The sequence below is a fragment of the Rana temporaria genome, chromosome 2 (genome assembly GCF_905171775.1).
Source record: "Rana temporaria chromosome 2, aRanTem1.1, whole genome shotgun sequence".
Taxonomy (NCBI): Eukaryota; Metazoa; Chordata; class Amphibia; order Anura; family Ranidae; genus Rana; species Rana temporaria.
Genome location: NC_053490.1, coordinates 81,832,700 through 81,845,626, shown reverse-complemented (window position 1 = coordinate 81,845,626; position 12,927 = coordinate 81,832,700). Strand labels below are relative to the sequence as shown.

General features: G+C 44.2%; 1 protein-coding gene across 1 annotated transcript in view; it reads left to right on the top strand.

Annotated features, from left to right (window-relative positions):
- The window catches only part of LOC120929180 (WD repeat-containing protein on Y chromosome-like), a 181,936-nt gene that overhangs the window by 101,504 nt on the left and 67,505 nt on the right, over positions 1-12,927 (top strand). Inside the window, exon 16 of the mRNA XM_040340457.1 lies at positions 7,794-7,896. Coding sequence (XP_040196391.1) covers positions 7,794-7,896 — 103 coding nt within the window. The remainder of the gene's footprint in view (positions 1-7,793; positions 7,897-12,927) is intronic.

Sequence of the window (12,927 nt, the reverse complement as noted above, 5' to 3'; positions counted from 1 at the left end):
ATAAAACATTTTTTTTCCTCAGTTTAGGCCGATACGTATTCTTCTACATATTTTTGGTTAAAAAAAAAATCGCGTTTAACGATTGAGGATAAATACACGCCCAACTACACGCCTGCTCATCCCAACAATGAGAACAGCGCTCGGCACGCATCGGCAGAGATTGGGGAAAATTTCACAGTGCCTGTGATTGTTATCTTACTTGCGGGCTCGGGCACATCTACTTGTGAACACGCCCAACCTTCATTCCAGTCAGTGAGAGGGCTAAATGGTTGAAGGAGACTTCGCTGCAAAAATACTAAAAAGTATATAAAATACCCAAGCTCATCTTTAGTGAGAGACACTGGCTGGCAACCAAGTCCAGTCGATCAGATGGTTCCCAGCCCTTCATCAGGGCTTCAGTTAAAATAAGAACTCAGAATGGATGCACAATAGAGCTTTCTCTGTGAATCTGTGTAGGGAAGTTAATAGCTGGATCAGTAGAGATACTATCCAGCAGTACATGTGCAATCAATCAAGATAAGATCTTATCTTTATATTAAGAAGAAAGTGCTCGAAGTGCGTTTTAAATGTCTAAGCGCGATCTGTGACTCCACTGCCATTTTTTTGAGTTTTTAGAATTAAGCTTTCAGAAATGGTGCCTGCAACCCTATCTTCTGCTTAGCATCAGTGTAAATTTTGACGTCAAATTTTGATTTAGTTTTAGTCCTAGTCTTTTGACTAAAATGCCGTTTTAGTTTTAGTCATATTTTAGTCACCTGAATTGTTTTAGTTTTAGTTGTATTTTAGTTGACTAAAATCTCCAGTACATTTTAGTCGACTAAAATCTCTTGGGTTTAGTTACATTGTAATGCATTATTAAGGCATTTCTCAAGAATTGACAAACTCGTTATATACTCCTGGAGTAAAAATCTAACAACATAGGGCCAGATTCATAAAGAATCGCAGCGGCGTAACGTATCGTCTTTACGTTACACCGCCGCAAGTTTTCAGCGCAAGTGCCTGATTCACCAAGCACTTGCGTGTAAACTTACGGCGGTGTAACGTAAAGCCGTACGGCGCAAGCCCGTCTAATTCAAATGGGGCGTGTACCATTTAAATTAGGTGCGCTCCCGCGCCGAACGTTCTGCGCATGCTCCGAAATTTCCCGACGTGCTTTGTGCGAAATTACGGCGCCCCGGCGTATTGTTTGAACGGCGACGTGCGTAACGTATTCCCGGACGTCATAGGAAAACAAAAAATATTTGAAATTCGACGCGGGAACGACGGCCATACTTTAACATGGCTGGTCTAAAGTTAAGCCATGAAAAAGCAGGCTTAACTTTGCGACGGGAAAAAATGACTTGCGACGACGTAACGCACGCGAGTACTTTCGTGGATCGCCGTAAAAGCTAATTTGCATACCCGACGCTGGAAAACGATGCAAACTCCACCCAGCGGCGGCCGAAGTATTGCAGCCTAAGATCCGAAGGCGTACGAAGCCGTAAGCCTGTCGGATCTTAGCCAAATGCCGTTGTATTTTGTTTGTGAATCACAAATTAAGATACGACGCAGCAAATTTGAAAATACGCCGGAGTATCAGTAGATACTCCGGCGTATTTCTTCTGTGAATCTGGCCCATATTATTTATGGTATTAAGGTTTGAACATGTACTACAGATACAGATTTAGTCGTTGTGATACTGTATATAACGTCTTTATAAATAAAGCCAAGTTTCATAAATACATTAAAACTTCTGATTGCAAGTGTAGCACTACCCCCGAAGGAGCTGCTGGTTTGATTTGGGTGGCATGTTACCTCTATATCTCCGCCGTCTAGGGTACTGGATTAGAGCTGTAATAAAGTTAATGTCCACACTGTCCATTTCTTTTCTGTGCTTTATTACCCAATTGGGTAAAATAGTAAAAGTAGTTGTAGGTGAAGGGATAGAAGAAATGGAAGATGGCGGATTCAGGGTTAACTGGTTACTGGAAACAGTCCTGCTTCCAACGACAACTTTCTTCGCCACTCTAGCCAGTGGGCACAGTGCACCCAGACAGGCCTCTCTCACCAGCCTAGCAGCCAGAGTGTCACTCGGAAACTTTAGGGTGAAGTCTCTGCCACAGACCCTCCTAAAGGTGGAGATAGTTTCGGTCCAAAATCCTTCTCAACTGGATTCAGCACCCGGATCTCCTTTAAACAGCTTTAGTTATGTCAGGAACTGATAGGCGACCATCGTCCAGCCTCTCAGATACGAAGTGTCCTTGGTAAGCAAGTAGGCCTCTCCCAAGACCCCAGCCTCACGCTCGGTATCCCCCAGACAGGCTCCCAATCGGTCGGCTTCTTCGCACGGGACGGACAGCCCAGGACCACTTGCAAATTGCAGACTCAGTCTATCTACTGAGTCTACAAGGTAGATTAATGCTCTGGACCAACGTGGCCCTTGAGCCAGGAACACTGCAACACACACACCCTGGCCAGGAGGGTCACACACGGGGGTGGTAGGATGACTGCCCAGGCGGATGGCGCGGGAACGACGACGCAAACCAATGGCGTCTGCCCCCTAAATATCTCTTCCCAGCATGCTCAGCAAGGCGATCAACCCTCCTGATTGGCTGCCGGAGAGAAGCATCCACGTGACCCTGACCTCACTGTTGCCACCTGCCGTCTGGGGTAGAGAGGATCCCCCAGACAACAGCTATTGGCACACGGAACAGCCAGAGCTGGAGCAGAGGCCCTAAATTTAGCCAAATAAACATGGTCAGAGGCAACTAACTCTCTGACCCCCCTCTAAAATTACAGCAGCACCTGCTATGTAAGTAGCCAGGCGCTACACAAGTAACGCAGTTTACGAGGGTTTTGCAATGTGAGCTGTTTTTTTTCCAAACCCTTTATTGATTTGCAAGCGTTGGTTCGCAAGACGAGCAACATTTAAGCCCATGGGGTGTGCAGTACCGCATGTGGCCAGAAGTGCGGGGGTGAAAACACTCGGGAACACTCCGTTCCCTGTACCCCCCACCTCTGGCCACATGCAGTACTGCATACACTAGCAGTGACACTGGAACAAATTATCTGAGTTTCCATTGATTCTTATGGGGAAACTTGCTTTTATATATACAATTGCTTTGGATTACAAGCATGCTTCTGGAACAAATTATGCTCATAATCATAATCCAATCCAAATATTGCTTTTTGACAAACAGAAGTGCAACTTTAACCACTTGCTTACTGGGCACATATACCCCCTCCTGCCCAGGTGAAATTTCAGCTTCCGGCACTGCGTCGTTTTAACTGACAATTGTGCGGTCGTACGACTTGGCTCCCAAACAAAATGTACGTTCTTTTTTCCCACAAATAGAGCTTTCTTTTGGTGGTATTGGATCACCTCTGCGGTTTTTATTTTTTGCGCTATAAACAAAAATAGAGCGACAATTTTGAAAAAAAAAATAATAATATTTTTTACTTGTTGCTATAATAAATAGCCCAATTAAAAAAAAAAAAAAATAATAATAATTTTCTCAGTCTAGGCCGATACGTATTTTACATATTTTTGGTAATAAAAATCAATAACAAAAATATCGCTATAAGCGACTGGTTTCCGCAAAAGTTATAGCGCCTACAAAATAGGGGACAGAATTTTTTTTTTTATTATTATTGTTTTACTAGTAATGGTGGCGATCTGCGCTTTTTATTGGGACTGCGACATTATGGCGGACACATCGGACACTTTTGACACATTTTTGTCACCATTCGCATTTATACTGCGATCAGTGCTATAAATATGCACTAATTACTGTATAAATGTGACTGGCATTGAAGGGGTTAACACTAGGGGGTGAGGGAGGGGTTAAATGTGTACCCTGCATAGTGTTACTAACTGTGGGGGAAGGGGACTGACTGGGGGAGGTGACCGATCTGTGTCCCTATGTACAAGGGACACAAATCGTTCTCCTCTCTCCCTGATAGGACGTGGATCTGTGTGTTTACACACACAGATCCACGTCCTTGTCTCTGTGACCGCCGATCGCGGGTGCCTGGCGGACATCACGGCCGCCAGGCACGCGCATCGGCATCTCAGTGATGCCCCAGTGGCCAGGAGGAGCTGAGGTCGTAAAAAGACGGCGAGTCAGAGATTTAGAGCCACACTGCGGCCGTACAAAGCCTTATTGCAAGGCTTCTCCCTGGTGTGGAGTGTCGTGCTCGACCCCTTCCCTGGAATACAGGAGAGTCAGGACGCTCTCTACATTGCAGATAGAGAAAGGAGCTGTGTGTTAGTGGGTGTCCTGACTCTCCTGTAGTCCAAGGTAGGGGGCGAGCACGACACTCCACACCAGGGAGAAAGCCTCACATTACTGTGTGGAGTTACAGACAGAAGAACAGGAAGTGAGGATTTCTCAGAAGAAATAAGGACATTTAAAAACAAAATGGAAGGATGAGGTAAGTGAAGGAGGACTGCACTAAGGTAAATCCTATGCATTAAGGTGAAAAACCACCTTGCAGTATCCAAGCCCCCCAGCCCCCACCTCCCCCGTTTTACTTACCTGAGCCCCGTTTTTCTGTAGGCTCGATCCCACGTCGCTTGCCATTGGCTCCCACTGCTGTCAATCAAATCCAATGAAATTACGCGGCCGATGAGGGGGGGGGGGCAAGTCATACACTCGGCATCTATGGACGCAGAGTGTATGACATGGGAGCGCGCCTGCAAGGTAACCCCCTCAGGAGAGAGCTTCCCAGAGGGGGTTATCTAATGCGGGGAGGAGCCGCGAGAGCCACTGTGTGGGACGCCAGAACAGGAGGATAAGGGCCACTCTGTGCAAAACGAACTGCACAGTGGAGGTAAGTATGACATGTTTGTTATTTAAATAAGAAGAAAATTGAACCTTTAGTATCACTTTAATGACTGTTACCCTATATTAACTATCATAATAGATTTTGCATTCAGAAAACAAGTTATCTTCATTCCCATATCTGTTTTCCAGTAGGTCTGTCTCATTCGCTTTTTCTCAATTCTGCCATTTATAGTGAAAACATCCCTTTCAAAGCCCCACTAAGTACATCTAATACAGCATTGGGATACATTTTTCCTGCTTCCTTCACAAGTAAATGAATGATCAGAGCACAGGAAATACACAGCATGGGAATGCACTATAAAGCAGATTGCCAACACTAAGTGGGTTTACTATGAGTCATTTCTTTCTACACTGCACCAGCTTTTTGTTCGATGCTTTCATATGGCCGTGGTAAATAAAACATGGATTAGCGGAAAGAACATCCTGTATGTTTCCATACACGTCATTTTATCAGATTGCCATTTATGAGATTTTCTGATAAACTTATGAGACTCATGCCTAAAAGCACTTTCAAAGGATAAGTCAACACAAAACTAAAAATGCCATTATTTGGTGTACAGTAACTTTACAGAAAGCAATCTAGTTTTATGAAGGCAGGCTGGGCTGGGAGCACTACAACAAAGTACATTATGTGCATGTACTATGTCACACTGACACAGACGGATGGGGTTAGTCTCAGACATTGCTCTCTGATGTCAGAATGGTGGGCATTCTAGGTGGTCTATAGGTACAGCTTGGTTGCCTGGAGGAACATAATAAAAGGAAACCTATACTGAGAAAATATTTAGGCTGCCTTTGATGTCCTCTCCATCTACCTTTGCTAGTTTTCAGGCTGTGAGGCCTCGTACACATAACCGAACATGTCCGCTGAAACTGGTCCGCAGACCAGTTTCCGCGGACATGTCCGACCGTGTGTACGGCCTAGCGGACCGGTTTCCTGGCCTAGCGGACAGGTTTCCAGTGGACAAAAGTTTCTTAGCATGCTAAGAAACGTGTCCGCTGGAAACTTGTCCGCTGGAACCATGTCCGTCGGACATGTCCGATGGTTAGTACGACTCATCGGACATGTCCGCTGGTTATGACGTATAACCAGCGGCCCGAAATCCATGCGTGGAAGCATTGAACTTCCGTGTCAGAGAACGTCGGTGTCTTCTACGTCACCGCGTTCTCTGTCCGCGGGGATTTTGGTTTGATGGTGTGTACACACATCAGACCAAAACCTCCCAGCAGACATGTCCGATGAAAACGGTCCGCCGACCGTTTTCATCGGACATGTTCGGTCGTCTGTACAAGGCCTGATACTAATACAAAAGCTTTAAAAGGCAACTTCACCTTCAGTTCTGCCAGCCGGGCCAGAAGGACAGAAGTGGATTAATCGGTTGGAAAGCAGTGCCTTATTTCACATCTGTATCTTTGCTCAGACCCTCAAGAAACAAAAGGGGAGGGTAGTGTTCTAAATGCAGTAGGTAAAATAATCTCCTTGTCAAATGTTTTTATTGAGATTTCAATAGGGGAAAATAAGATGGGGGAGGAGAAAATAAAAAAGGAAATGTACTGAAATACATAAGTGTATATGTATATATATATATATATATATATATATATATATATATATATATATATATATATATATATATATGTATATATATATATATATATGGGTTACATTTACAGTACCTAGTACAACACATTTAATCAATACATATGCAGTTAACTGTTGCCTAGAATTAATAAATACACACAGAAAATTAAGTGAGTATATAAACTAAGTAGGAAAAAATAGAAGATGTATCGATCCAACTATTTGTCAAGGAATTATTATAATGTAATAGGACATGAAACCATAATAGAGTTATGAGTGAGTAACCCTAGAAAAAAATATGTTAAATCGCCTCGCGATTATCCTATCGGTAAACAAAAAAAAAATAATAATAATAAAAAAAAAATGTAGATAATAAAAAATAATAAAGGATACAGGAGAGGAGAAAGTCAAGAATATGAGAGAAATAAAAAGCACTCGGGATGGTGGTCTGACTCCTGGCATACATATACATATACTTTGAAAATTTTTAAAAGATTCTAGTTTGGTAACAACAAAGACTGGTCAAAATCGGCGGGGAGGTAATGTTTCACCCAAGGATAAATAATCTCATTCTTAAATTAATTTTTTTTCCATCCGGTGTATAAGCCTTAACAATGTGTGTAGAGCACAAGAAGTGCAAGTTCATACTTTAGGAAGACCATAGACAACATGGCCAGCCCCCAAGATGCTTTTGAACACATTAGATGGCAATTAAATATCTTTGGGAGCCGTAGACAACAGTAGCTAATTCTTATGCCCCGTACACACGAGCGGGTTTTCCCGTCGGAAAAAAAACAATGGTTTTCCAGACGGAATTCCTCTCAAGCCTGCCTTGCATACACACGGTCACACAAAAGTTTGGTGAACTTTTGACTGCCAAGAATGCAGTGACGTAAAAGACTATAATGAGCCGAGAGAATGAAGTTGTATGCTTCTGAGCATGTGTCAATTTGTTTCCAAGCATGCATGTTTTTTTGCGTGTTGAAATTGCCTACAGACGAACGGTTTTCCCGCTAGGACTTTTTTCCTGACTGGAAAAAAGAGATCCTGCTCTCTTTTTTTTCTGGCAATTTTTCTGTTGGAAAAAGTCTGATGGAGCATACACACGGTCGGCATTGCCAGCCAAAAGCTCTCATCTGACTTTTTCCGACTGGAAAACCACTTATGTGTACGGGGCATTAGAAGGGGAAAAACTGTTTTCCTCCTGAGAGTCATGTTCTAGAAAGATGTTTTAGAAAGATATTTTTACTTTATTATGTTCCAAAGAGATGTTTTCATCTTTAAAAAAATCTATATTTGTTCGATATGAGTAGAATATAGAGACAAAGGTATTTTGATCAGTGCTTTTTAGATTGTGCTAACAGTCCTTTTCTTTACTGGGCTAGATCCATAGCACAGCCACACCTGGATACTTCTCATAAAGAGCCAGTTCTCTGCTGCAAATACAACAAAGCCTTCCGACAAGTGGTAACCTGCTCAGAGGGATCAGTAAGTATTTAGAGGAGCTGAAATTCAGTTTCTAATATTGTCTTTTATTTTTAAAGGAGTTCTCTGACCTAAAAGTTTTAACCCCCGCTGTGCCCGGGCTGTAAAAAAATAGAAAATAAACTGTCACTTACCTGCCTACGATCCCCCGTTGTTCCGATATCGCCGTCCCGTTCTCCGGTCCCGGGCCCCTTCCGCTTCCTGTGTGTCGGTGACTCATAGTGCGCTCAGCCTATCAGCGGCCGCAGCAATGTCCCGTCGCGGCCACTGATAGGCTGAGCGCACTATGAGTCACCGACACACAGGAAGCGGAAGAGACCGGGACCGGAGAACGGGACGGCGATATCGGAACAACGGGGGATCGTAGGCAGGTAAGTGACAGTTTATTTTCTATTTTTTTACAGCCCGGGCACAGCGGGGGTTAAAACTTTTAGGTCAGAGAACTCCTTTAAGGCTGTAAGTCAGGATCATGGGTTATACAATCAAAATTACAATAAATTATTACAGAAAAGTAATGTTTGTTTAGATCACGGGTCTTCAAACTGTGGCCCAAGGGCCGGATTGGGCCCTTCGGTAGCCTTTTTCTGGCCCTTGGAGCATTTTTCCTCCCAATGATATGAGGCACCATTCGTTCCACTAACACCAACAATGGGGCAATATTTCTTCTACTGATACCAATGATGGGGTACGATTCCTCCTCCTACTGACCACCAAAACTGAGGCTGTGTTTATTCTCACTGACGCTGGGCCTGGGGCATTGTCTACCCCCACTGGCCAAAATCCAGCCCCCCTAAAGTCTGATATAGTATATAGATCTGGCCAAATATTGCTGTGTGCCATCATCCCCCAAGGATCCCCCCTGTCACCGGTGCTTTTCAACATCTATCTTCGCCCTCTCTTTGATATTATCAGTAGCCAAGAACTACTCTATCACTCTTATGCAGACGATACGCAACTGTATTTTCGCATCTGCAACAAAAAGGATCATCATCCCAGTTTAGAGAAATGTCTCTCTTTGATAGAAAACTGGATGACTAAGAGTTATCTTAAACTCAACAGTTCAAAAACAGAACTCCTTATGTTTCACGCCAGCCGAAAGAGTCAACTGGCAACAACCTGGACACCCCCGCCCATTCTGGGCCAAATCATCACCCCTAGCTCCAAAGTCAAAAGTCTCGGGGTCATCTTCGACACCTTCATGACAATGGACGCACAAATAGGGTCAGTAGTCAGCGGAGCGCACCATCTGTTGCGCCTACTACGCAGACTTCTTCCATTTATCCCCAAAGAAGACGTAGCAGTCGTGGTGGGAACAATCGTGAATTCCAGACTGGACTATGCTAACGCCCCCTGTACCTCGGACTCCCAAAGTACCAAATCTCCCGTCTGCAAGTCGTTCAGAATACGGCCGCCAGACTGGTGACTGGGAAAAAAAAATGGGAATCAATCTCACCTTCGTTGAGAACCCTTCACTGGCTGCCAGTAAAAGACAGAATTGCATTTAAAGCACTCTGCCTGACACATAAGTGCATCCATGGGAAGGCTCCGCAATATCTTTGCGACAAGATAGAACCTCACAATTCGAATCGCGTTCTGCGATCCACCGACCAAAATCTGGTCAGGGTACCAAAAACCAAATACAAGTCCAAAGGAGAAAGAAGGTTTGCTTTTCAGGGTCCTAGACTATGGAACGCTTTACCAACCAGCATTCGGTTGGAGGAAAACCACCTGACTTTCAGAAGACAGATCAAAACTCTGCTCTTTTGATGTCATGAGACACGAACAACTAGCGCCCAGAAGCGATTCAGTTCGCATGCGCCGCGCTTTATAAGTTTCTCATTCATTCATTCATTCATCCCTAAATACATAAATAGAACAAATTCCCTTCTTGGGAATGGGACTATAAAGGCTCAAACTAAAGACTATTAAAATTAAAAGGTTTTGGTCATTTATACAAAAAAGTTAAGAAGCATCCTAAAGTAGATATCCTAGAGTACATATTGTTCACAGCGATCAAGATATATATATATATATATATATATATATATATATATATATATATATATATATATATATATATATATATATATATATATATATATATACACACACACAGGGCTCAAAATTTCAAGTCCTGAGCTACTAGCCAGGCCTCAAGAGTTACTCGCCACCAGTTGCCCTACCTAATTCATACACTGCCCTGCGCCTAATTGCACCCGTAAACACGCCCTCGTAGATTATCTCATGGAATGACAATGTTTTATGCAGAATCAAGTTACAAAATTAAATATTACCAACAACAAATTTAACAAAATGGGACAGGGCACTGGGGGCAGACCAGAGGGACAGGGCACTGGGGGCAGACCAGAGGGACAGGGCACTAGAACTGGGTCTCTTCCCCATTCTCTTCCTGTCTCCTCTGCAACTCCCATCCATTCTCTCTCTCTCTCCCATTCATCTCATCATCAGGAGCCTGTGTGTGCGGCTCCACGCTTGCATGTCCCCACTTCCCCCTTTTATTCAGGCTGGCAGAGAGGAGAGGAGCTGCAGCACAGTGGGAGGGAGTACAATCCAGCGCTGAGATCCACACAACTGCACAGTCATTGACACCATAGCACAGCGCACACTGACAGCGCACAGCACACATTGAGACCAGTCTGTTCACAGTGCTCAGGCTAAACTGTTGGACACTTACATAGAGCACAAGGAGAAGAAAACTGCACAAACTAGAAGGCTGCTGCTCTCATGTCAGGGAAACTTTCAGTGAGCGCTGCACCCAGTGGTAATTTTTGCAATCCTCCACCTCACTCATTACTTTCTGCTCTCCAGCTACATTGGTTGGGGCCCGGGGGGAGGGGGGCAGGCTCAGAGAGGTCATACTGTTAGGTCCCATGGCTTAATGAGAATTGTAAGTAGAGCACCTGTGTACTGCTCTGCCTGTGCGCGGCTCACCAGACTACTTTTCCCGAGCATGCACCTTTCCTCTTCGGCCGCCAATCTCATCGGGACTCTAAGTGTAGGCACAGATTGGAGGGAGATTGGTCATGCAGCCCTGTCATCACTCGCCCCCAGCTTAAATCCACTCGCCAAATGCTAGTAGGCGAGTGGAAATTTTGAGGGCTGTATATATATATATATATATATATATATATATATATATATATATATATACACACTGCTCAAAAAAATTAAAGGTACACTTTTGAATCAGTACTCCTGGGATATTGATCTGGTCAGTTAAGTAGCAGAGGGGGAGGGGTGTATACAGAGGGGGTTGTTAATCAGTTTCAGCTGCTTTGCTGTTAATTGAAATTAACAACAGGTGCACTAGATGGGCAACAATGAGACGACCTCCAAAACAGGAATTTCAGGTGGAGGTGTCTGACATTTTTTTCCCCTACTCATCTTTTCTGACTGTTTTTCACTAGTTTTGCATTTGGCTGAGGGTCAGTGTCACTACTGGTAGCATGAAGTGATACTTGAACCCTATAAAGGTTGCACAGGCAGTCCAGCTCCTCCAGGATGGCACATCAATACGTGTCATTGCCAGAAGGTTTGCCGTGTCTCCCAGCACAGTCTCAAGAGCATGGAGGAGATTCCAGGAGACAGGCAGTTACTCTAGGAGAGCTGAACAGAGCTGTAGAAGGTTCTTAGCCCATCAGCAGGACCGGTATCTGGTCCTTTGTGCAAGGAGGAACAGGATGAGCACTGCCAGAGCCCTACAAATTGACCTCCAGCAGGTGTGAATGTCTCCGAACAAACAATCAGAAACAGACTTCATGGGGGTGGCCTGAGGGCCTGACATCCTCTAGTGTGCTCTGTGCTCACTGCCGGACACTGTGGAGCTCGATTGGCTTTTTCCATTGAACACCAGAATTAGCAGGTCCGCCACTGGTGCCCCATGCTTTTCACAGATGAGAGCAGGTTCACTCTGAGCATATGTGACAAACGTGAAATGGTCTGGAGAAGCCCCAGAGAACTTTATGCTGCCTGTAACATCGTTCAGCATGACCGGTTTGGTGGTGGGTCAGTGATGGTCTGGGAAGGCATATCTATGGAGGGACGCACAGACCTCTTCAGGCTACACAATGGCACCCTGACTGCCATTAGGTATCGGGATGACATTTTTGGACCCATTGTCAGACCCTACGCTGGTACAGTGGGTCCTGGGTTCCTCCTGGTGCCTCATGTGGTGAGAGCATGCAGCCAGTTCCTGGAGGTTTAAGAAATTGATACCACTGAATGGCCTCCACGCTCACCTGACCTAAATCCAAAAGAACACCTCTGGGATATTAGGTTTCAGTCCATCCGGTGCCGCCAGGTTGCACCTCAGTCTGTTCAGGAGCTCAGTGATGCTCTGGTCCAGATCTGGGAGGAAATACCCCAGGACACCATCCGTCATCTCATTAGTAGCATGCCCTGATGTTGTCAGGCATGCATACAAGCACTTGGGGGCCATACAAACAACTGAGAAACATTTTGAGTTGTTGCAATGAAATTTCAGCAAAATGAACTAGTTTGCTGCATAATCTTTTCACTTTGATTTTCGGGGTGTCTTTGAATTCAGCCCTTTGTAGGTGGATAATTTTTTCATCAAATGATGTGCCATCCTTTCATTCCTAACACTTAACCCAGTCCATATCAGAATAGATATCCAGCATGAGATTGCTCGTTGAGATCTGATATGTTTTCAAAGTGGTCCTTTATTTTTTTTTAGCAGTGTATATATATATTACAGAAATTTAATGAGAGAACTGTGATTCTCGGGGAGCAGTCTCAAAGGGATATAGATGAAGACATCTCATACGTTTCGAAGATTCTTCTTCAGAGGTGTCTGTAGCAGGAAAACAATGCCTAACAATGGATATATATGAAAGGATATCAACCACTGCATATAAAACCAGGAAAAGCCACCAGCATGAACAATTCTGCTAATAGAGAAAGGCAAATGCCACGGAGGCCCACCTGCTGAGGTCTCCCATCAAGGCCATAAAATGAGAAGCTTAATTGATATTGGTGTAATACAGTAATACC